General features: G+C 33.6%; 3 protein-coding genes and 1 long non-coding RNA gene across 6 annotated transcripts in view; 3 read left to right on the forward strand and 1 right to left on the reverse strand.

Annotated features, from left to right (window-relative positions):
* Positions 1–93: 93 nt before the first annotated feature.
* Positions 94–14,386, forward strand: Pka-R2 (cAMP-dependent protein kinase type II regulatory subunit). 2 transcript variants are annotated; one of them, XM_033348461.2, is made up of 8 exons: positions 94–946; positions 1,423–1,514; positions 4,244–4,327; positions 5,357–5,463; positions 5,561–5,822; positions 6,257–6,415; positions 6,588–6,690; positions 6,889–14,386. In XM_033348461.2, the coding sequence occupies exons 1-8, from the start codon at positions 730–732 to the stop codon at positions 7,017–7,019; spliced, it is 1,155 nt and encodes a 384-aa protein (XP_033204352.1). In that variant the 5' UTR covers positions 94–729; the 3' UTR covers positions 7,020–14,386. The 2 variants fall into 2 exon arrangements, with proteins under 2 accessions (XP_033204352.1, XP_033204358.1); XM_033348467.2 differs by lacking the exon at positions 94–946 and adding an exon at positions 978–1,172.
* Positions 14,387–14,571: 185 nt separating this feature from the next.
* On the reverse strand, positions 14,572–16,422 carry LOC117165041 (uncharacterized). 2 transcript variants are annotated; one of them, XM_076618813.1, is made up of 7 exons: positions 16,265–16,422; positions 15,980–16,116; positions 15,708–15,903; positions 15,483–15,620; positions 15,262–15,409; positions 15,082–15,173; positions 14,572–15,012 (listed from the first exon to the last, which is right to left on the reverse strand). In XM_076618813.1, exons 1-7 carry the CDS (start codon positions 16,310–16,312, stop codon positions 14,884–14,886), a joined length of 888 nt encoding a protein of 295 aa, XP_076474928.1. In that variant the 5' UTR covers positions 16,313–16,422; the 3' UTR covers positions 14,572–14,883. The 2 variants fall into 2 exon arrangements, with proteins under 2 accessions (XP_076474928.1, XP_033204401.1); XM_033348510.2 differs by having other exon boundaries at positions 14,572–15,173; positions 16,265–16,421.
* A 133-nt stretch (positions 16,423–16,555) lies between these two features.
* On the forward strand, positions 16,556–22,671 carry LOC117164885 (Ndc80). Its single transcript, XM_076618688.1, has 9 exons — positions 16,556–17,039; positions 17,147–18,879; positions 19,622–19,792; positions 19,870–20,160; positions 20,245–20,580; positions 20,651–20,736; positions 20,808–21,140; positions 21,218–21,639; positions 21,712–22,671. Exons 1-9 carry the CDS (start codon positions 16,820–16,822, stop codon positions 22,086–22,088), a joined length of 3,969 nt encoding a protein of 1,322 aa, XP_076474803.1. The 5' UTR covers positions 16,556–16,819; the 3' UTR covers positions 22,089–22,671.
* Positions 22,672–24,189: 1,518 nt separating this feature from the next.
* The window catches only part of LOC143302732 (uncharacterized), a 108,765-nt gene continuing 107,515 nt past the window's right edge, over positions 24,190–25,439 (forward strand). Inside the window, exon 1 of the long non-coding RNA XR_013058491.1 lies at positions 24,190–24,586. This is a non-coding gene — a long non-coding RNA (uncharacterized LOC143302732). The remainder of the gene's footprint in view (positions 24,587–25,439) is intronic.

Below are 25,439 nucleotides of genomic sequence, written 5' to 3' on the forward strand. Positions count from 1 at the left end.
GAAAACGAAGTCGAAATAATTATTTATCAAAGCGTGTACGCAACACGCGTTAACCCTGTTACATTTGGAATGTTCGCTAACCAATAAGGAGTAGGTCGCCTGCAACGGTATATCAAACATCAAGAGTTTCATTGGTTCGAAGAATTCCATACGTACTGTACGGGGCTATATCTAAAAGTAGTGGAAATCGAATACGTGGTGTACTATGTGGGAATTCATCGTTGGTCTACGATCTATAGTTTTGCTCCCGTCCAATAATGCTCAATCTGCCTACTATTTGCCAGTTAAATGTTCAGTGCGATCCTTCTGCTAATGTCAAGATCCGCGCCGTGAAATAGTCGCCATCTTTGCGACTGAGTCGCATCTCTGAATTTGGCCCGTTGCATGTTCCGCGCAGCTTTATGTAGCGTTAGAGAAAAAAGATCATTGAAAGTTGGTGTCAAAAGGGCAAAGCGGTTTCAGCGAGACCGGATATAGTTCGAGCTGTGCCGAGAAGTGTTAACCCGGCGCGAAAGTGGGCGGAACGCATGGGTCTTACGTCCTTTTGGCCTCGCTACAGTTCATGATAAGAAAAATTTCGGCATTTAATAAGTGACACACATCGAATCTGTGTTGACTGTTCCACGCAGTAATAATAATATTAATTCGTATAATTCGTTGGTTGAGCGTTTACCGGCGTATGCCATTCTAGTGTGTGTTTGTTCGAACATAGTTTGGTGTAAGAAAAAAATGAGTTGTCAACGTAACGCTGGCAAGATTACAGTGCCGGACGAGTTGCGGGACGTCCTATTAGAGTTTACGATCAGCTATCTTTTGGAGCAACCAGTGGATATTATCGACTATGCCGTAGGTTTTTTCACGCAACTTCGGGAAAGTCGTCAAACTCAGTTGATTGAAGCCCCTGCGCAGACCGCCTCTTCTACGCCGGACGAGTCTGTCGAGGAAGGTAAGCCAGCGAATTTTCATTCGGGATGCGACTTCCCATCGCGTCGAGTATTCCTTCCGAACCCGTCCGATACACTTGTTCACAGAAAAACTTTCAGTGCGCGATATTGTTTCGATTTCGAAACTTAATCTCTACATTTGTCTTCGAAATTCGAACAGTGTGTTAGTGATTCTTACAGACTTTGTGCGAAAAATTTACATAAATATGTGCACATCGATGGAGACCGGTACGACTTTTCCCGCTTAATGCATCCCTTTTTCCCGACGTGTTTATTCAATTTCGAAATTCAAGTTAATTTCAATTTGTTAATTAATTTCAATATTTTTCGTACGTTTAATTCGTTTTTATTTGTAAACTAATACAAATCGTAAACGAAACGAAAGAAGAATACTTGTGACAGAAGATAGATATATTAAAAAGTATAACTAAAGTATAGTTAAAAAATTCTATATTTAAATCCTTCTCATTCTTTATAGAACCACCAATCGGAAGGTTCCAGAATAGGAGGAAGAGTGTCTTCGCGGAAGCCTACAACCCTGAAGATGACGAGGAAGACGATGGAATTAAGGTGCGTTTTCTCCTTTCCAATCTCACTCGTCCCATTCAACAAATCTTGATTGATTTCAGTGACATTTCATTCTCATTCTCTCTATACATCTTTCTGTACTTTTGGTCACGTTACGCAAGGAACCATATTGTCGATATATTAGTCCCGAACGAAAGCTACATGTTCAATCGATGATCGATTGATATTAATCGAACTATACGACTGGAAAATCAACCACGATAAGGAGAACTATTCTTTAGGAGAATTTTAACTATCTTTGAGTTAAATGTATCGAGTTGAGTTGAAGGGACTAAAAAATAAACCCTTTATTACGGTACATTGGAACGCGACAAGGATAGGGTTAACGTGTTTCACATATACAATATACATGCATACAAAGAATACATACATCTACATGTACACGTGTACCGAGTGTATAAAAGCTAAATATGGATGCTTTATGACTCGTTCGGATAATAACACATAGTCGATCGCTACGAAAGAAACTGCACGCGGTTCGCAGAAGACTCGCTACCGCTATGGAGCCTGAGTTTCGACGATCTGACACGTTGCTCGACGTGAATCACGCGAAACATTGAGAGCAGAAAATGTCTTCTTTTTCGTTTTATCGAAACACGAGCGTATTCAAGCTGTGCGGGTGACGAAACGGGATGATTTACTTTGCTCGACGATGCGAACGATGTACCTTTGTGACGTCAGAGCGCGTGTTCGATAACCTGCTACCGACGTGACTTACATATGTATGATATATATACGTGTACACGTGAGCGTGTTCGTGAATGAGAAAGAGTGAGAAGGAGCGAGAGCCTGAGAAAGAAAGAGGACACATGGGGAAGGTTCGTCAGATCGGGATCGTACTGCTCGAAAGCGTTTCAAAAGGCTGCACCGATCTCGATTATTATCGGTAACTTGAGCTACTTAAACCGATTGGAAAATCTTTGGGAATATACTGGGTGGACTGGTCGAAGTATCTAATTGTCTTATTACGGAGGAATACTAAGTTGAATAGCTTTCACACGATAAGTAAGATGTGGAGATCAATTTCTCCATGAATCGTTTATATTAAACCGATCAAGGCTATCGATATTTTTTCAAGCGTAACCACATGCCCTTTTTGACGTAGATGCATACATGTTTTATTGTTGAGCCAGTTGATTAAAACAAGGCAAATCGATATCTGGGGGAGGTAGCCGGAGCTTGATCGCTTCTCGTGTGAAGCGTTGATACGATGCTCGAAATAATTGGACGGTCATCTTTTCAAATGACTTGATCTCCAAGTATGTTATCCCATATTTTACGGCCTTGTACTTGATATGGCAGCGTTGTTTGATCCTTAACAATTGCACGTATATGTTATACAAATAGGTTTGATAGCTATATGACAAATACCGATAGCCTTGCTTGTTCTAAAAAAGAATGATTCCAAGTATCTTCTAATTTTAACATCAAAGGAGATAATTAGATGTTTCGTTTTTAATGAATCACTTCACAGCATCGTATGACGGTGAATGTAATATATAACTCGGGTAGTCGAGTAATCGATGGGCAAACTGGTAGGGCGGTCTGTCTTGAAAATACGATTTTCAGCGAAATTTTCAATTTCCTCCTCCGTTCGTCTTAATCGGAGCAATTAGATAATGTCATCTCTGACGCATGGAGTCCTCGCCACCGAGTTTCGAGTTCGCCGTTTCGTTTTATGCAAAAGTTTCAACTCAACGTTCAGCGACATTGAAAACTAGACTATTCTACTGGGAAAGATGTTTATTGCGCGCACACGGACAAAATTTAAACAACGCGCGATTAAGATGTAGATGAATCGATTAAGCAAAAAAAGAGAGGCTCTTTCCTAAAATAAGGACTGTAACTTCGGTCAGTGAAAAAGCTTTACCATTGTGTTGGGAGCAGATGCAGTAGCAAAGTATGGGACAGATTGATATAATCGAATTACCATATCGATTCTTTGAAGAAGATGGTTTTTTTTTAACTCAGTTATAAAACCGTGGATAAGAACAATGTCAGATCCTCTATTTCTTGTGAAACTAACCAGAGTTGAATGCAAAGGTCAGATAATATGAAACGGAATACGGCTTAGATCTGTTTATCCTCGTGTTGGGTTTCTAAAAAAAGCAGGTCGGGATTTGAAACAGCTGCACGGTAGTGTCCTACGGATGGTATAGCTCAATGTATCAATCCCTCTATGAGAATCGATTATTTGAAAAAAAGATAAGCCACAATTGATTATCACCATGCAATTTAGAGTTCTTAGGGCTTTTACTATTTTCCAACGCTACCGGTATCGGCCGCTGTTGAACCAAACGTAAGATCATAAAAGAGTTCGATTTTTCTTCTTTTTTTTTTTTTTTAAACTTACCGTGCTGTGCAATCTACCCACGCGTATCTAATGGGAAACCCTTTCTTTTTATAACGGACACAGTATATTCAGACCTAGCGTTATCGATCGATCACGCTGCAATTAATTTATAATATTGATACGTGCCGCGGGATGATCGTAATTCCTTCTGATCGTAATTCACAGATTTAAATATTAAATTTAAATATTAAGTTATGTATTTTACAACAGCGACAGAACAACCCATAATCCGTTAATTGTCGAACAAACTGTAATTAAGATTACACAAAATCTGCGACATGCTAATGGAAAATAAAATCGTTATTAGATCAGAATTGCTTCTATTCATGATATCATCCGTGCGATTCATTGATTGCAGATGGTGCATCCGAAGAGCGACGAGCAGCGGCAGAGGCTCGGTGACAGCGTGAAACATATTCTCCTGTTTCGGGCTCTAGACGAGGTAAGTTAAACATAGTACACGTACACTCTCTAGCTTGCGCGTAATTGAAACAGGGATACGGAGCAGCGAGGGCTCGCGCCAACTCGTGGAAATGCCAATGAGTACGTGTAATCTGCTTAACTGGGATGCAGACTCTCGGCAACGTATTACTCTAAAGAGAGAAACAGCCGAATAACTTGATTAGCGTACAAATATAAATTTCTAACGATGAAGAGAATGCTCGCAGCTCTTACTCCGTTGGTTTTAATTTTACTTGGAGATCGTTCAATTCATTAATAGGCGTAGAATCTGGGAAACTATGAAAGAATAATGAAGTATAGCTAGCTTTCTGCCAGCTAGGAGTTTAGGGTGTCTAAGATGATTAATGTATTAGTATATTCAAGGTGTTCACTATTATTAATTCAATCTTAAAAACTGCAGTAGTATAGTCAAAAAGTGAGGATAAGAGAAAAATGTGTTATGTGGCGTTTTACTTTATTACAAAGCTATAAACATCCATTTTTGGATTATAGAATACGGCAAATCGACTATGTATACTTCACGTGTATTTATATATGTGTTCCACGTCTTGAGAGGATTCGTTGTTGACCGCTTGAAATGCTTTAATTCCTATTTCAGAATGTTGTTGATCTTTCAGGTAGATACAGCAGGAAGTTTCTTGAGAATTGAATTGTTAATTCGTTGTACTAATTCTTCACCTGTAGTAGTTACTGTACTGTTATATTGTCATTCTGTGCCTTTTTTCTCATTTTCATTAAACAATCGCGCTTGCGAAATTTTGCAGAAAAAGTAAAAAAAGAAAAACCCTATTTTATACATAATATAATTTTCGTTTGTCGCTTTAAGGTCATTTTCCCAATTACATAAGATACGTGGTCACCTTACGTATATCCATATCTGTACACCATCTGACTCGAAATGTAACAATTATGGTTGTTGTTCTCGAATATTAGGAAACAGCAAACGTTTCTAGTCATGAAATATTTACGACACGCGTGTACGCACATGCGTTGCATGAATTTCTTGCAGGAACAAATGGCTGACGTATTGGACGCGATGTTTGAGAAGAGCGTACAGCCTGGAGAATTTATTATCCGACAAGGTGACGATGGTGACAACTTCTACGTCATCGAGAGGTAAAATATGTTCTTCTATTCTTCATTTGCAAACTCTAAGAAACCGGATGGAACCGGTTATAGAAGATGGACCATCCAATTGTTGTACCTCTTTCAGAGGAAAGTTCGAAGTGTACGTGAAAGATCAGCAGTCTGGGGTGGAATCCATGATACATACGTACGACAATCGTGGTGCTTTTGGTGAGCTTGCGCTCCTTTACAATATGCCGAGGGCGGCCAGTATCAAGGCCATCACGCCTGGTACACTATGGGCCATGGATAGACAAACTTTCCGGCGTATTTTATTGAAATCCGCCTACAAAAAGCGCAAGATGTACGAAGACCTTATCAACAAGGTCCCGATGCTTAAACATCTCGAGGCAAGTTTTATGGAATTTGTACCGGAAGATATCGCGCTGAACGTAAATAGAGGATTACTTGGAAGCGATATTGCTTCATCGCTTATTGTAGTTTAACAGATTGAGCATACTATATGTAAGTTAGGTGCTTGTTTAAGGAAACGGTCAGACGATATTTCAGGATGTTCTATTTGATTGATGATAACAGCTGACTATTTGCAATTACATCTCTAATATATTATTGAATTTTGGATGAAGCGCAAGGGACTTCGATTGCCAAGAAACGTTCAGCTAGAATTAAAGTTGTTAACATTTATTTTGTACTTCATTGTTTCATAACGAGCTAATTTAGTATTAATTTTGGTATAATGCAATTGCACACGTAGTTACGCCTATAGAATAATAAGGACGGTAATAGCTGAGTAATATTAGCGTCCCAATTTGATTCTCTTCAGCCATATGAGCGTATGAACCTGGCGGATGCTCTAGTACCAAAACAGTATTCAGATGGCGAACAGATCATCAAACAGGGCGACACAGCTGATGGAATGTATTTTGTCGAGGACGGCGTCGTCAGGATCACCATAATAGGAGATCACGGCCGCGAAATCGAGGTACGACAGCTTGTTGATTTTCATTTTCCAACGTGTCACATAATTGCAACAATCATTGACATACATAGCTTGGTACAGCATGAGGTTGATACCATAGTTACCTAGGAAACTAGTGCACTAATTACGTTGTCAATTGTATAGATGTCATTTGGTATTCTGTTTGATACTATAGATTAATAGAGTTCCCGCTGGTGGGTACTTAGGCGAGTTGGCGCTGGTAACACATAAACCTCGCGCTGCTTCGGCCTACGCTGTGGGCGACGTAAAGCTGGCCTGTAAGTTCTCTTTTCACATCCTTCTGATACGGCCCATTAGGTTACTATGCGCTAATGCATCTATTTATGTATCTACCATTATACATATGGGCATGAATAAGTGATCATTAGACTATTGCTGTATATATGTACATGCGATCCAGTTCGAGGAAGAGTACAATCATAAATTGCGTATTTTTTTTTATACGACTTTTTCAGTTTTGGACGTTGAAGCTTTCGAACGCTTACTTGGGCCTTGCATGGAACTTATGAAGCGTAATATCGACGATTACGAAGATCAACTAGTCAAAATCTTTGGCAGCAAAGCTAACATTTCCGATATCCGATGAACTGTTCGCGAGCAGTGATACGTTGCACTGCTGTACTAAAGACCCGACACTTTCGTACAGTAATGTAAAATGAGCACAAACTTGTACCACCCACTTTATGAATCTCATCCGCGTATTTTCAAGTATCATCTCGAGTCGACTTTCGTAATGACTGTTCACTTAGACGTATACCAGTAAGAAACGTCGTTAATAGTTACCAAGTTTGTACCTATGACACACAGTGAAGAGATAACAAAAATGCAAAGAAAAACAAAAGAAAAGGAAACTAGGCATTTCGACTGGTTCGTATCTGCATCATACTACCGAAGTAAATTTTCTAAGACTGCATCAGATCAAGAAGTATTAGCCTATCTTGTCATGTGCTCGAAACGTTTACAAGATAGAAGTCTGGATACTAAATAAGATTTTCATTGAATTGTCTGCAAAAAGAAAGAAAGAGAAGCGAAGAAATACTCGGAGTGATGCAACGTATCGACAGACTCACAGAGTTCTTAAATGATGTACCTTTATGCCATTCTTTATTCTTGTACTTGACAATTTAAGAGCTGTATTTCATTTTATTGAAAATGTCAAGAATCAATGAATTAAATTATTTCGTATATTTCGATGATTCATCGAAGGAGATGGAGATACTTTTAGGGTATCATACATTATACCTTCGCAACGTAGAAGAATTCTTATTGATACAGCTTATTGTGGAAATACTAGCTTAGTTATCAAATTAATAGACAATGATATAGACATGCGTGATAAACATCCTAAGCGTCAGTGTGTTTTTAACACGATGGTGATGATAAATCATAGCTAAAACGCTATGTTAGAAGAAATAAAAATGTAAGAAGGCAAAGAGCATAACAGGCAAGTTAGAACAATTACTAGTACCTACACGATTTTTAAATGCAAACCAACAACTATCTGATATAAGAACACGTGGCATTTATGTTCATCTTTAAAAAGGGAAGGGCTGGGAATGTAAGAGGAATTTAGACATTTCATCTAACAATACCTGAATAGAAACTATTTCTCTCTTTCTTCCCTATATATTTAATAGAACGATTTTCCTAATTCTCATGTTCCTAATTTTATGGTTTGCTCTTTGCATTAATAAAAAAGTATTGCAAGATAAACATATATTCGCATAGCGCACAATAAAGCATCGTTTATTTAATTGTTTACATACATATACGCGCACAGCAGATAGCGTTTGATCTTTGTTGTTCTATCTGCATATATTTATACTTGTTATTGCTTACGATCGTTTGTTACAAATTGAAATAGAACACTTGCTGTAGCGCACATAATCAGTATATTGTACGAGAAACGATACATTTTTCGATCAATATATCAATATAGTCAATTGCATTGATACAACATCCATGGTTACATCATTTCACGAGTTAGTTATTTTAAAAAATTCACGTCACATTTTGACATGAGAGAACATTAAAGGAATAGCTATTTCTTATTGCAGGTTCGAATGCACAGCCATTATTTTTTAGGAGATTATTTAATTACATTATTAAGTGTTTAGATTTGCAAAAATCAACGTTCAATTATTCTTCAGTTTTAAATATTTTACAGTGTTACTGTGAAAAAGATGGCTGAACAGTGTGGTCTCAAATCATGTTCATGTGTGTCTTATCGGTGAATCCTGGTAACAAAAATCGACCAAAAGAAACCTATAAACCTATTTTTGTTACACGTGTATGATACACGTTATACATGTATGATATACGTCTAGCATCGTGATAAAAGAAAGAAAAAAAGGAAAAAAAAGAACAGTTTGAACTAATTTGAACAAGTTTGAAGTTGTGCGAACAAGTGCGTATGCTAGTCACTTTTTAACGGCCGTCTACTCGTCGTATTTTCTCCTCGGCGAATCGAGAGAAAAGAAAACGGTCAAACGTTTTATTACTACGAAACAAGAACAACTATATATTCACTGTACGACTGAAACTCAGAAGCGACAAGCTTTTTAAATAATATCACAATCACGGAGGAGAAAGGAGGAGGAGACTAGTAATGTGAGAACGAAAGAAAAATAATGTAGCAATAGAAATTGCTAGCGAAATGTTGTGTTATTAATTTTTATTTTTGAATTTTTCTATTCACTTCAAATTTGCTCTTTTTTTATCGAATCTCTAAGTTTTTACAAAATGAACGACGAAATAGAAGAAGAAGAAGCACTGTTCTGGTCTGAATTCCCGTTATCCGTGCCATTGTATTCAGTTGCTTTCGAGAATTCAGCAGCGAAGCTTTAGTCGTGGTTCTTAGTCTTCCACCGTGTCTCCAGGCTGTGATATTATTTTCGACGGAGTATTTCAGACAGATGCCTCTTATTACTACTGCTTCCAACATGAAAAGAAAAAGGAAAAAAATTACAAAAAAAATTAAAAGAAGTAAAGAAAGAATAGGAATCTAGAATCTATCAGAATCAAGGAATTTCCGAACTATATCGAATCGAACTTTATTGACTGTTGGTTGCATCGTTAAAATGAGTGAATCAAAAGTTCCAATCGATGCGAGTCATGACTCGATCGTTTATGTCGAAACAAAGGAAAATCGGGCAATTAAAAACGAGAAAAGAAGAGATATATACATACATACACGACACATAGGTATATAAATATAAATATAAATAGATAAATAGGTGTATGTATATTTATATATATTTATATTTATATATATATATATTTAATATAGTGGAAGACTATTCTCGCACACCGAATTGAAAAGTATATTTAGACGGAGTACTTATCTGTGCGGAGCCAACATTCGGATAAATTAAATGTAAACGCTTAAGTAGAGTCGACCCAATTCAAATTTACTGTATGTATCTAACAAGTGTGGTCTCTCTCTCTCTCTCCTACGTGTTGCGTGTTGCCCTTTCGTGTGTGTGACGACCGAGCCAGTCAATTTTTATTCCTTGATTAGCATGAACTGTTATCGTCGGTTTTTTTCGTCTGTGCGGTTGTATGTTTCGTGTCATCGTTACTGGAAGTAATTGCGTCGTATAAAAAGAGAAAAAAAAAACATAACTAACAACCCGTAATTAAGTGCGCTGCGAATGAATCTCACTTGTAATTCTAATACACGTTACTTCACTGTGCCACACAGGGTTCCTTTCCTCGGTTGCTTCCGGAACAGAGAAACATTCGATCGTGCGTGAATTTGAAGCGTGCCAGGTTGCTTCAAATCGGCACGATTTCGTTCATTCATCGCCAGTCTAGTCCAAAGCGTTTAAAAGAGAATATTCCTTGACTAATTGAGCGTACCAAGCTAGGTAGTGGGTTATTCTATTGATCGCATACCTTCGAAGCGTTGACAATACTGTTCTCATAAAAATACAAAGTGCACCATCAATGATATTACAACGGTTTGGCAATAGTATAATCTATCTGATTTACAAAAAAGAGAATCGCTTGGTCTTTGTCGCAATTAGTTATTTAATCATGATGAAATGTCAACGCGTTATGCGTATGTATCAGCATAATCCTGTTGCCCGTGTACGATTTCCGTTTTTCATGCATACTACTATCGACGGCCGTTCTAGAAAAGCTCATACTGTTACGCGTTGGCATCTTGACGCTTGCCTAAGCTTAACAGTCTCTTAGCATCGGACCAAATATCTTTAAACAAGAGGAAAAGAAACCGGAGCAATGGAGCTTGTGCGACTATTTTCTTCGCGCTTTCCTCTCTATTTCTGTCTCTCGTTATTTCTAATTGTGTGGTATCTAAGGGAAAAGATAGTGCGCTGAGCTATAAATAGGCTATTGTAAATGTATTTAAAGTACACGACCGTGTGTCTAAAGTAATAACTAAAAAAATCGTAAAGATATTCGTCGTCTCACTGTCCCCATGTGTAAAGTAGCCATCGATAAAAAATCTTGCCCTCGATGCTACTCCCATTACTAAGCGATACTTGTTCTAACAACTTGCAGCAACTTTGTATGAAGATGTGTATATGTAGCTTAACGTTATGTTAGAGAAAGCACCGGAAGGGGCAAAAGTGCCGAGAGTTAATGAAATCATCCTCTTCGTACTTTTGACGAGTTCAATCAAAGCAATACGAGTAATGCAGCTCGATTGCCTATCGACAATCGTCCGATATCATCGCATGAAAGTCTCACAATATATAAACTGTCCATACATCTCTCCGTCATTTATCGGTCGTCTCGTAATTATCATCATTATTATTATTATTTTATTACTATTATTACTATTATTATTATTATCATTATTATTATTATTATTATTATTATTATTATTATTGTTATCACTGAACATGTATTTCCTGTGACACAATCGTTTCCTTGTTAAACGGGCGTGTCGTAATATTATCATGATGCGATCGCATCGTTCAAATATCACATTCTTTGCTTAATCTGACAGCGATGATGTGACGTGACGTATTATGGGATTGATGTTGTAAACCAATTGTATAAATCGCATGCAGGCCAGCGAAATTTAATCGTGATATATTTCATATTGAAACTAGAACGTTGCGGAAGAGATATCCCTGATTTTTTCGTATGTTAATATCCTGTCTTGTTAGATCTTTCGATTGTACAAGCATACGCCACGCGAAAAATGTTCTACTCGTCTAATGAATGTTTAATGGATATACATATACATTTATATATATGTATGTAATTTTCCGAATGTTGAACGATATTCGGCGTTCTGTGAAGAAAAATACGGAGCGGATAAAATTGATCAGCGTTGTCCTTCTAATTTCATTCGTCTGAACAATTACTATACTAGTAAACATGGAAAGGACGTTGGAACAAAAGAAACGCGCAATGATCAATGTGAAATTGGCAGAATAAGAGGAAGACTGGCTTAGATACGTAGTTTTTATTTAACGTGTAAAGCGATTGTTCCGATTTCGCGACATCTATTAACTTGTGAAGCGAGTGTGTGTCTGAAACGTAACAGTTCGTTGATCGCCCTGTTATTGAAATTACGCTACGCATCTACAGAGAAAAGAGAGCATCTTAAGACGAATCAAGAAACGCGATATTATGATCCTCGATGACATGCTAAACATTAAGCTGAATTATTGTAATCCTATCAGGGTATTATATGTCAAAGACGTGGACGCATTAGAACAAGAGAGACACTATGAATTGCGGAAATCCTCGAGGAACCGTCAGGTTCATCAACGGATGGCTCAATAACACTGAACGATTTGAAAATACACGAAAATGCTGCTAGTTTGAATTACATCATTCCGTGCGGTTTCGAGTATACTTAACAATAGTCAATCGAGCTTCTGCTGTCTAGGATCGTAATTCGTTTTCCTCATTTTATGTGTTTAAAAAAGATTTATCAAACATTTGCTATGCGTTTCGTTCGCGAAAGGACTTGCAGTTTCAAGCAAAGCAAAATTCTGTAATAATCTAAAGACAGATGCTATATAGGATGTCCCAGGTTTTTTCTGCTTTATGAATTTTATTGTCAGTTTTATGAGTAAAAATAATAGTTCATTAACTGGTTTAATGTTAGATATAATGATTAAATGAGCATGATGAATGAAATCGAGGAAAACTAATTCTTTAGCCCAAGATCAACAAATATCACGTCACTAGTTTTTTCTTGTGAAGACTGCATTCGTAATGTATCCGTAATGTAATAAATTTAAGTTCTCGTGTATTTTTATAAAAACAGGTACAATTTTGAAATGAAATTAAACGAAAAATAGATTCATTGTTATATCGTATTTTTGTTATAACTTTTTAATCAAATTATTGTTATTTTTACTCATATGCTTGAACCATTCGGCGGAGAAAAATCCGGGACACTGCATAATTTTAGTAATGTTATTATATATATTTAAAAAATATCGAGTATTGTTTGTAATGTTGTAATTGTGTATTGATTGCGTGTCCATCCAAGTATAGAGCCGTAGTTTCGTGATCGCGAGACACACTCTTCTGTCCTCAGTCCTCAGTTATATTTCATGATGCTCAAGCCGCATCGTTTTCGCACGATTTCGAAGCGAGCTGGTAATATCGCTTCGGTGCACGGTCCACGAGATGATGTGTACGTTTTAAGCTGGATCTAGATTTTATACACGTATACGCTTGCGTAAGAAGGTCCCGGGTTATAGGGGAAAAAAACGAAAACAAAGAAAAAAAAAGGGAAAAGGCAGAAAAGTGCGTTGTAAACTATATAAAGAGGCGGGGAGGAGAAAAAAAGGAAATAGTAATTATTATAACGTACTTAACGGTTTTTGTTTCACGATGTGTTGTAGCGTAATACAAACGTGCACATACGTATTAATATACATATAGATATATTATATACACAGAATTATATATTAGATATATCAATATACATATATGTTAAGACTCGTATCCAGCTGGTCTGATCGGGTATTACTTTAACGATTTAATTAATTGCGTTAACCTGGCAGCGATGCGATTGCGAGTAACACATTGAAAGAGGTGCGTGCAATCACATAGTTCAATTGTATAGCGTATCTACTTGTCGTTTCGATAACAGATTCAATGATCTGTAGTCCATCGGCAATGAAAGTAAAATGGAGTACTGGTTAATACTTCTGTTATTCAATTCATAGAGATAATTATATACGTTCACAGCACGATCGAAAAATTGAGGGTAAATTACCATCATTTGTACATCAAACGATTACCAAGGAGATTGGCGTACGGAATCTCTTTAAGTTAACTTTAATTTATTGTATGTTTCATAAAGTATTGATATACGAAAGAATACAAGCTTAATCAACTATTCTACCCGTTTATTCATAATGTATCATATTAGTTTAACCGAGAGATACACAACACACACGAGCACCGGCACACGCAATCCAATTCAGCATCTGCAAGTGGTGTACCAATTCACTGATTTCTTAGTGTCAAGTCAACATATACTATCATTTACCGTTTGTTGTTTTGAGCTACCACTTTTTTGAAACGTCATCAGATACATACAGTGGAGAACTTTGTGGTGTGCTTATGCATATTCGATTAAATAATAACGTTCTTTTACAGCATCACTGCCGGATTAAGTAGCGGTGTTACTATCTTTTCAATAAATGTACCTAATTTAACATTATGGGTTTGGGTACAAAAGTATTGTCTAAACATATTGATTTTTAGTTGACCGTACAAATTTGTTGCAATAGTCACTTTTCGGATATCTTGCTCTCAGATACTTACTCGATGCTCACAATGGTACATACATGCCGGTATATAATATTACCGCTACTATTGTGACCAATCGTTTACTTACCTGTTTATTTAATTAAAAGGCATTTGTATTTAGGAGCAAGATATATTAAATTACACTGTACTATGTGTTGATAGTATGATAGTATAATAAAAATAATATATAATAAATGAGTGGACCTCTATACATTGTACTAACCTTGAAGTCCTGAGCCTTGAGCTGTTATACAAAAACTTGATATGAAGCTTCCTTGAACACATATTTCTTCGTACTATATGTTTCCAAAAAAATTGTTTCTTGAAAAAAATGTTATAACATTTAACTATGTTATACTTTGTAAGAAAAACAGCAAATGTTTATATTGAATTTAATTTATTTATATCTATTTATACAATAAAATAATATTATAAGATAGTGTACTAACACGAAATTAATCTACATCTGATTTTTTTGTCGAACATAAGTAACAAAATGCTTTCTGCTAATAAAAACATGATTTTTACATTTATAATTTGGTTTTGTTTAGGTAAGCCGCTATATTTCGTTTCTTAATTTCTTCCACGTGTAACACAGTAACATCTTTCCTTTCTTTTTCATTCTCTTTTTTATTATTCTCGTACCTAGTGGTTTTCTTATTAAAATTTCTGCGATATTCACATTAATCACATCAAGATATACAATTTCTAATAATATGTAAACAAGCTAAAGTTGTCAATAGACACTTGCCCATCTGTTCTCTTTCACCTGCGACTTTTTTCATATATTTTTTTTTAAATTCATAGGCTATGTGTATATCCTGTAACAATTCATTATTTGTCTTGGTATCATTTAGTATTTGCTTCATAATATAATCTGCAGCAATTACTTCAGATGCAACCAGAAGTTTAAAAATACGCCCTGTCGTCAAAGGTTTTAATATGTACAGAGTATTTGCTAATGAATCCGAATTATTTGTTCCTAGAAAAATTATTTTACAGAAAGTTTAGCAAGCATTATTTGTTTCTGCTATATTGTTAATAATTCTGCTATAATTGTATAAACATACTTTGAATTATTAATTTAATACAGCTTGCAATAGAAATGATCATCTGATGTTGCATCATGCATGAAGTACCACGTGATCTGCTATTAATTTTAAGTTCTTCCATCACATAAGAAGTACATAGTGGTAATTGTTTAACAAAAAATGGTACCTAAAATTCATATAAGTGTTAAGTAAAGTAGTAAATCTCTTTTACTTTGAAATATCAGATTTAAGATATTCACCAAGTTGATTATATCATATTTCAAAGACTTATTCCACCAAATTATGGAATCCCAAGCTAACACGTTAAAATCACGATCTACTAATGACCAAGTTATTGCAGTGGGTCCTACATATATACCCAATAGCGTTTCTGGCATCTGAAACAGTTTATTTTTTTAACATAATGCACTACCTAACGCTATTCGACTGTTAGAAGTAATATAAATATATTATTGTTTCTGTACTGCTGTTATGTCTATGTCAGATTTTATCATGTTCTTCCATTTCTGCTTCTCGTAATGATTAATGAATGAAGTACAAAAATTATTCCAACTATCAACATCTATTTTAGTCTTTAATAAAACATCATTTAATGATTTATAAAGTCCGTTGCTGGTACGCTTCGATATTAATGTTTCAGCATGTGATACCGATATGAATCTATATTTAAATAACATAAACAATCAGATAAATAGATTAAATATTATCATTTAAATATTACCAATAATTTACTCACTGTGTTAAATCGTCCAATTTACTTGTATTAACTAGTTGTAAAATTTTAGCTTTGTATTTTGAAAACTGCACAAGATTATTTTTGATATTCCCTTTCGTCACTGTAGAGCATTTTGCTAGAGGTTGAACCCATAAATTCTACACCAATATATCATTTGAATTATATAACAAATTATGTTCTTTCTCTTTTTCATATTAATAAGTGATACGTATAATTGTACATTAAAAAAAGAAAAAATGCTACATCTAATTCATAATGAAGATGAATTACCTATATGATATCTACCTTTTTTATCTTAAACGTATTAGTTAATTTACACCATGTTTTCAACATTACTGCTTAGATTTTATCTAATTTTTGTATTATTTTGTTCATATTCACACATAAAACATAAGTTTATCTAAAAATTTATATATAGTTACAGATTAATACATTTATCAATTCAAGCATGGTTAACATCTCGTACTAAGAAAAGTAAGAACAGGATAATCTTGAGATAATTGAGATATTTACCTAATATTTATATATTACAACTAAATTTGATACATAAACCAGAAATAATAAAAAATACAATTTTTTCAATTATTGACGTTTTAATTTATTTCAGAAGCATACAATGGGTGACATACATCCTAAATGAACTACTGTATAACCATAACATATATACTACTCATGTTACCAATCTTATATCTTATACTTCTATATCTAACGACGAAATTCAAAATGCTTGCTTATACTGCTCTGAATGTTAAAACCACATATTGAAACTTCCAGTTTTTTTAAATACAATTTTTATTTAAATAGTTTTTTAATGTGAAAATATATTTTATTTGAATCGAAATGCCGGGTAACTCTTTAGGGCGCAGATCATCTACGAATCCCGTAAGGATATCTTCGTTTGATAGGGAAGATAAAAGTTTCATGCGGACAGAATCGAGAAAAACACAAACATTAAAACCAAAGATTTTCTCAAATGAAAATTCTCATATACCAAGGCCTCGAATACGAGCTTCTTCGTGTGATAGAATAAGTATTAGGGGATCGGTATTAAAAACAACAGGTAAAAGTTTAAAATGCCCTTTTTTCTATTTTAAATATAACAAATGCTTTACATATAAATGTATATAGTCTAAATATAAATATAAATGTTTATTACTATTTTTATAGCTAAAACTCCACTTCGTCAAGTACCGACAACTCCAAAGACACCAATAACAAATGCTAGCAAGCCTGCTGGTCTTCTTACAGCAGGAAGTTCAAGCAAAATTCATGCAGGACTTCCAACAGGACGTAGATCTTTATCAGCTGACCGTGCTAGCAATATTGGTGCTAAAGGTCCTAGAAAAGATACAAGACCATTAACAGACAAAATATATCAGGCTCATATGCTTAGTAAAATTGATAACTTTTTAGCTATAAATCATTGTTCTTCTATGATTAATAGCAATGGAAGCTTAAAACCTGTTACCTTAAAAATGTTTGTTGAAGTCTCTGGATATTTAGTAAAAATCTTGGACATTAAGCAAATTCTTACAATCACAAATTATGTAGAGGAATTGCCAAAGGTTGCAAAAAAACTCCACTATCCAGGAATTATTAATAAATCTTGGTTAAAAACTGCTAATGCTATGCATTCTTGGCCAAATGTTTTGGGCTGGATATGTTGGCTAGTAGAAATTTGTGAAATAAGGGAAATAGCTTTTACAAAGTATAATTTAGAGAACCTACCATTTGTAGGGAATCAAATAAACGCAGTAATTAATAAAAATACTTTTTTCTCAATGCTAAATTTTTATAATGCCTGGAATGATGAGAAATTGGATGAAGAAGCGTTAATGATCGAAAAATATTTACAAGAAATTGAAGAACAGCAAGGTGTAAATGAAGAAGACTTGAATGCTGCGCGTTCTGAGCTAGAGGAAGAAATGCTTAAATTACAAGCAGCTGAAACAAATTCAAATAAAATAGATGAAGAAGTAAAACATTTACAGGAAGTACTTTCATCTTTACAGAACGATGAAAAAATGCAACTGAGTGATATCAGTGCAAAAGAGGAATATATTAAAAAAATTAATTTCGAAGTAGATCAAATAAAAGTTGAGTGCAATGTATTGAGTGAACAAATTTGTTTACAAGACACGCAGCATAATGAGTTACTTTCTATTATTAAGCAGCAACCAATGTCTAAGACAGAAAGAGATAAAATTTTAAATAAATGTACAGAAATTCAGGATTACATGCACCAGTTTGATGAATATTTACAAGAGATACAAAAAGAAATATACACTATGGACATTAAATTAGCATCTATTAATAATAATTTAACTAAGGCAATTCTAACATATAATAAAGAAATATTTATGCATCTTAGTGGGGATCTGGGTGTGAATCTAGAGGAGCTAAAGATGCCAGAGAAAGGTATATTGCAACCCGAAATTATGGAAGTATTAAGTACTAAAGCTAATTTAATAAATGATTTGAAAGAATTGTTGAGATCTCAAATTAATGAAAAAGAATGTTTGTTAGAATCAAATACTAATGAATTAGAGAATCTTCAAGAGAGAATAAAAATTCTAGAAGATGAAAGTAATGATGTCGCCAGTAAGATTAAAGAAAAGAAAGGCCTTATAAGTAAAATCAAAGCTGATGCTAAGCACGAAGAAACAAAATTAAGGGAACAAATAAAAAATCTGCAAAATGACATCAGAGAAGTTCAAGGTTTGATGCCAAATACACAACAACTTGCTGCAGAGTTAGAGGAAGCAACGGATAAACTGGATGCAGCTCAAAGAAGAAAAGCGTATATAGAGGAATCTGCTAAATTATTTTTTGACAAATTTTATGAGATTTTAAGTGAACATAGGAATAAGCTTGTCAGTATATTAACGAAACATAATAAATGATATAGAGTATGTAATTTTTGTTGTAATTAATAATCTAGGTTGCAATATTTTCAATATAATTTTTATATAATAACTTCATTGTACAAATAATTGTATTATTACAAATTAACTATTGAATATTATACCAAAAGAGTTAAAAAACGAATTGCGTATATCATATACCCAAAAATATTTAATTATATGTGTAATTATGTACAAATTGAATCACTATTCCATATTGCTGTAAAAATAAAAATTTACATAATTAATAATTTTACATTTGACTTCACTTTTTTGAAAATGCCACATCTACATAAAGATAAGAAAAATATGGTACACTACCAAGATAATATATGTATTTAATTTATATTTACTTGAATTGTAACGTGGAAACAGAAAACCCTTAAACTGTTTTGAGACGCGCGTCTGTATGATTTTAATAGGTTTTATATACAAGAAGCAAGAATTTAAAAGACTGCAATTTCATATTTGGAGTCAATTTTAAATATGTAAAGTATAAAGTATTTATTAAATTATATGAGATAAATTGTTTTAAAACTAAAGAAAATATATTAGATATTTTTATTATACTTTTTGTATAATAAGTACAACGATAAAATGATAGTTCAAAATTATTCAATCATACAAGATGGTGTACACATCGTAAACGCCAAGATAAGTATGCTGGCGAATTTTACAATATATTATGGTATGTTGTTCGATGTATAATGTGAATGTATTCTTTAAAATATTAGGTTAAATGAATTATGTCTATGGTTGGTGGAAATCGATTTGCAAGTTTAAATATTTGTTTGGTATAAAAAACACATTTTTCTACCATTTTATTATAATGAGTAGCAAAATGAGCTCTGCTAGGAAAGCTGTTGCTACCCGCAGTAACAAAAATACGGTGGAAAGTAACCACCATTTGGTAACCAAAAATTGAAATATTTTTATAGTTACAGGTTTTCTTGTCACATAAATTCTAGCCATATAATATATTTGTAGCCTACTTCTGGATTATCTTATGATTGTGATAAACTGTTAGAAATAATTGTGAAAACCAAGGGCCGTAAACGTACATCAACTATGGTTAGCAGTAACCCAACTAGTCACAAAGTAGAAGAAAAAAAGAAACCTGGTCATAGTGGTGATCAAAACTGGGGTAGGGTGTTTAGAGAACAAAATAAAGCTGTTATGAAACAAGAGGCAACGAGAATACCAGGTTCAAAATCATCAAAACATGGTAATGGCACTAAGGAGACTAAGAAACATTTTCTAAATCATCAGAAACTAGATGTTAGTATTAATTTTTATATTTATATTTCTCTAAATATGCATAAAATTATTCGTAAGTTAATTTAGAAACACTTCTTTTTGTAGCACAAATTTTTAGATGAAGTTCCTGTCAAGCAATCAACTTCCCAGAAAAGAATAGAAGAACATATAAAATCTATACCATACACTACAAATCCATCAAGTACATCAATACCAAGCACTGTGGAATCTGTCATAGTTTATGACAGAGGAGTACAATGTGATGGAATATCTGATTATTCTGATGACAAATTTGGTGTGTTCAACCCGGTTCATACATTACATTTTTTAATAAAGGAGTTAGAACACTTAGTTAAAGATGATAAAGCTAATAAAATTCTTGCTGATATGGAGCAAGTAGTATTTAGAATACCAATTGAACCCAGTAAACCACCTATAGTGGTATGTTTATTAAGGATAAGTGAATAGATAATACTGAAAACTTTGAATATTGAAATGGAATTATTTGCAGCAGGATTTAGAAGCTAAATTAGAAACAACTAGACAAATGAATTCTATGTATGAAGCATTACGCGAGGAGAGAGATTCTTTACTGCGGTATGTTTAGTATTAGAAACATATTATAACAACTTTATGCATTATATTTATATAATCTGTCCTTAAATTAGACAAGTTCATGAACAACAATTGTTATTAAATGAAGCTCAAAAAAGGCAGTTAGATTTAGAAGTAATTGAAAAAACATTAAAACAAGAATTAGATAAAACAATAAAAGCTATTCAAGCTAGAGATAAAACAATAACCGAACTAACAGAAGAGATGAAGAATTATGAATCTTCTCAAAAAATTGTAACAGAGTTAAGAACGAATCTCGCTGAACAAACTGAACGTGTAAGACAGTTGAATTCAGAGGTGAAGTATTTAACATTGGAAAAAGATAAACTTTCAGTTTTGTCATCATACAAACATTCGTTATTAATCGAACATCTTAATGAAATCAAGTTAGTTGAAGCATTACTTAATTTCAATCTAATTTAATAATGTTATAAGGCAATTATATTTACATTTTACATCGTAGGAAGGTTCAACATTTCATTGCAGACCAATTAAAAGATATTTATATTCACGAAGATAATTCGAATCCACAAATTCCAATTGTTCATGAACGTCGTGCATGTTCATCGCCTACTTCTACCTCTTCACATGATTCCAATATACGTACCTCTTGGCACGATATATCTGATGTTTCTTTATCCACAGTGGATCATGATCCATCCAAAATTAAACATGTACAAGGTTTTCTGCATAAATCAAATAAAATACCAGTCTTTTCAGAAACTCAAATTGAGAACCTAGAAAACAAACAAATCAAGGATGTTCAAGAACCTTCGATTAAAGATTCTGCCAATTTAGAATTTATTAGTTTACCTGCTGGAGAATCTTCACTTACTCTTTTACCTTCTTATAAAGACCTGGGTTGCACAGAAGTTAGCCAATATGGTAAATATATTTTATATGTACATATTATATATATATCATAATATTTTACGAGTCTAATATCTTTCTTTTCAGTTAATCAAGGGAAAGATGATGTAGTAACATTTAGTAATAAAAAAAACGATAATTTACAAAGTTTTAAAGATACAAATAAAATATCATCATCGGAACATTTAAATTTGTCCAACAAAAAGGCTCATGAGAAAGAGACTGATGTACAAGAATCAAATAGAATTAAAAAGTCTATGGAGTCAAATAAAGAACAAAGTTCGCCTCATAATTTAATAGGCTCTAATATAACAGAACAATTTCAGAATATAGTTGAAGATATAAGGATGCAAAGTAAAATGCCAGTTAACATACCAAGTCCACTAAGGAGTTATCCTCATCCAGAATGGAGCGATAGTACTTTACCCACTATCAGTACTGCTTCGGACATAAATGTGATATAACTCAATAATTCTTAAATTTATATTAAATATTTTGCAAGAAAAATGCAATCTTATTATCCAATTAAATTATTTTTTATCCAAGAAATTGATTTTAAAAAATGTAAAGATTGTACTTTTATATTTTCAACGATATAAGAATATATTTTTAAATAATAATTTACACATAGAAGATATACATATTATAAATTATATTAATTTCTAACTCAAATCTTTTGCACTAGTATATATATACACATAAATTTAGTTTAGAAATAGAAATAAAGTTTGTACAAAACAATATATAATTTTTAAAGAAGTTGGTTTTGGATATTAGTTATATTATTGTTTTAAAAGAGCATGTAATTTAGAAGTTATGTGCATTAATTGTACATAAGTTAGAAGACTCTTATAGGGTGATAGTGACGTTAATACCAAAGCACATATTACGGTATTTTTAATTTTCCACTGGGAAACAAATAAAATTGAGTTTTGTAATTGAACGTGGTATGTAAGATAACTTAAGACTGGATATTCCTGGAGAATAATTGATAATTTAATGAATAGTTTTAATAAATAAAATGAGATATTCGCTTGTAATAAAGAATACGTGTGTTATTGTTCATATTTCCACTTTGCTCAATATTAAAAAGAATTACAAGGATGTAATATAAATATGACATGAAAAACCAGGTGTATATATATATATATTTTTTATCACATATGTATATATACAAGTAAAGTGTAATACTTATATTTTGTAAGTCTTAATAGGATTAAAAGGGAACATTTTAGTACACGTAAAACATTCATCAATTTTGCACAAAGACGTTTTTAAGTACATATACATGTTTCCCAGTAAGCGTGTATATGTGTACTCTCTCTTCACGAAAAATTCGATCTCTTTTTTTTTTATGATTATTTTCTTTTCTAGGGACCGAGAAACGTTCATTCGCTAACAACTATCGTAATACGAACACAGTCCTAACATTCGATGCGTGTAAAATAAGTTTAACGTTATCTTCGAGACGAAAAAGACTGTCTTCGCATTTGAACGACTTCGATGAAGATTGTGATAAAATGTGAAATATTAAAAATGTTTATTTATACGCGTGAAATATTACGAAGGAACTTTCCTCAAATAAATTTCAAAAACGGAATTTCATCTCACATTTTTGTTACTTCTTCTTGTTCAAAATTATGAAAAGTTACAAATTCGAAATTTTACAATTTGTATTCTCGCGCCATTTTCCCATCCTCCTATCAGATTCAAAATACGCTCTGAATTTGAAAACGATGCGAAACGCTTGCGCCCTCAAGGAAGATTCCTTCGTATTTACGCGATATCGAAAGATTTAAAGTTCCCTTGTCGGATACGTATACTTTCACGTACAGGTCAGTACGGTTGTCCTTACGGCATACTCGAGATATTTTTAAAAACATAAATTATTTTTTAACGTTTTCTTAATGGTCTTCGTAATTAATCTTAGAAATAGTACTTTTAACTCATAATACAAAAGTTCTTACTCTAAGAAGAATATAGAAATTGAAGATTGACATTAGTAACAACTCTCGAATGAAACTTGCGGGAAAATTCGAAACATCTGATCGATATCTCGAATGGTATTTTTTACAATGAGAGGGAAGTGCATAGAATCCATCATGGTTGCCGTAATTCGAAAATTTTCGTCGATGTACATAAATACTTGGGTTCGTATATATTTTATTATTTGTCGTACGAAATTACCAATATCCCGGTAATAATCTACGATACATCACGAATCACAAATGTTTCGTTATTTTTACGTATTGATATCGTAATGACTCTGAGGTATTACGTACGTTTGTAATTTAAGAAAAATCGACATTCTTCGAACGATCATTCCGAATGCATCTCGGGAAATATATTGTATTTTCAAATCTTATTCGATATTATAAACGAAATTTTTCGTTAATTCCACTTTGTAATCGATAATCCCTGTAGGAGATCATGGAATTAAGTAATCGACGCCGATTGCCAATTAAATAAGCATTACAACAGTTCCAAAGAGAAAAAAAGAACACAAAGTAAATAAAGAACCGTTCGAATTTGGCGCTTTTCTAATTGGATATCGGCGGTATTACATCGAAGGTTGTCACACGTGCTGTTTATTTTTGACATTCAAATGGTCGATCAGTTTGGCATAACGCGAATTCAAAATAATACATTTCTAAACGTTCAGTTGGCAACGTGCGATTTTTCGGTGACGCATCAGAGTCGAACTACATACGAAAATCTATTTTATCGGTTTAAATATGGTCTTTTCGTTATAATGAAATAGATTGTGGTTAAAGTATCAAGTGTGTATAAATAAGACATTAAGAAACATCAAGTACACGGAGAAAGTGTATTTTATGAAAGTTTCCTTCATAGGTGTAAGATTCGTAAGCGAGTAAACAAATGAAAAAAGCTACGCTATTGAATAATCACATTGCCAACCAGATTTCGGGAATCGGTTTACTTCGACTACGATCATCGAAGGGTGAGTAACAAGAAAAGTATTCAACAATTAGATTAATTTGCAATTAACAGCACATCGAAAACCTTCACATATTACATATATGTGTATGTATATGTGTGTGAGATGTCTGATGTGTTATGTGTGTATGTCTGTATATATAATAATATATAGCTATCTTAAATACATATGTACATCCCTTTTTTTTTTTTACGAAGTTAATGACTTAATGTATGAGATTTATTTTTTGGTACCGATCGGTTCTTCGTTTTTTGATTTTCATTGAAAATTATATACGAATTATATACGAGAGCTGCGTATGTTAGAACTAAAGTTTCGTGCAACAGATGGAGCATAAGACTGTAGTATCTGGACAGACCGTTTTGAGCCCGCTTCATTTATTCCTTTTTGCTGTTTTATTTGAAACAAAAACATGTTAGACGATATTCTTTCTTTTTACGACCAAACAAACGAACAGTTGCAAAATCTTTATCGAAATGTAGCGCACGGTAAGATCACATAAATGTCTTTGTGTATGTGTTATGCATGCACACACGCAGGTGTACACGTGTGTGTATATGTGTATAGGTGTGAAACGTCGACATTATACAATAATATCACTAGCGTAAACTGTCGTATCGTTTATAATTGCATATATTACAATAGACGATCGAGTCGAGTAGAAATCGTAAATCTCGTGAGTCGATTAAAATGAACTCCTATCCGACTTTGTCTCAATTAATCCTACTTAAATAGTCTCAACTATGAATATGCTCGAATATAGCTCAGATATCGGAAGTGATAGTGGGCTGTTGTAAAAATAAAAATTTAACATTTGTCATCTTGAGGTTGCGTATGGAAGGACATGTTTTATTGT

This window comes from Bombus vancouverensis, chromosome 5 (assembly GCF_051014615.1).
Source record: "Bombus vancouverensis nearcticus chromosome 5, iyBomVanc1_principal, whole genome shotgun sequence".
In the NCBI taxonomy this organism is placed as follows: domain Eukaryota; kingdom Metazoa; phylum Arthropoda; class Insecta; order Hymenoptera; family Apidae; genus Bombus; species Bombus vancouverensis.

What these genes read in the sequence shown, in the direction of transcription:
- Pka-R2 (XM_033348461.2), top strand. Translation starts at nt 730, where the DNA reads ATGAGTTGTCAACGTAACGCTGGCAAGATTACAGTGCCGGACGAGTTG. An exon ending in TGTTTCGGGCTCTAGACGAG is followed by an intron (nt 4,328 to 5,356) that starts GTAAGTTAAACA and finishes AATTTCTTGCAG; the next exon opens with GAACAAATGGCTGACGTATT. An exon ending in ATCACGGCCGCGAAATCGAG is followed by an intron (nt 6,416 to 6,587) that starts GTACGACAGCTT and finishes TTGATACTATAG; the next exon opens with ATTAATAGAGTTCCCGCTGG.
- LOC117165041 (XM_033348510.2), bottom strand. Translation starts at nt 16,312, where the DNA reads ATGTTGAAAACATGGTGTAAATTAACTAATACGTTTAAGATAAAAAAG. An exon ending in ATACGTTTAAGATAAAAAAG is followed by an intron (nt 16,117 to 16,264) that starts GTAGATATCATA and finishes ATATTGGTGTAG; the next exon opens with AATTTATGGGTTCAACCTCT. An exon ending in AATATGATATAATCAACTTG is followed by an intron (nt 15,410 to 15,482) that starts GTGAATATCTTA and finishes TATGAATTTTAG; the next exon opens with GTACCATTTTTTGTTAAACA.
- LOC117164885 (XM_076618688.1), top strand. Translation starts at nt 16,820, where the DNA reads ATGCCGGGTAACTCTTTAGGGCGCAGATCATCTACGAATCCCGTAAGG. An exon ending in TATTAACGAAACATAATAAA is followed by an intron (nt 18,880 to 19,621) that starts TGATATAGAGTA and finishes ATATTAGGTTAA; the next exon opens with ATGAATTATGTCTATGGTTG. An exon ending in CCAGTAAACCACCTATAGTG is followed by an intron (nt 20,581 to 20,650) that starts GTATGTTTATTA and finishes AATTATTTGCAG; the next exon opens with CAGGATTTAGAAGCTAAATT.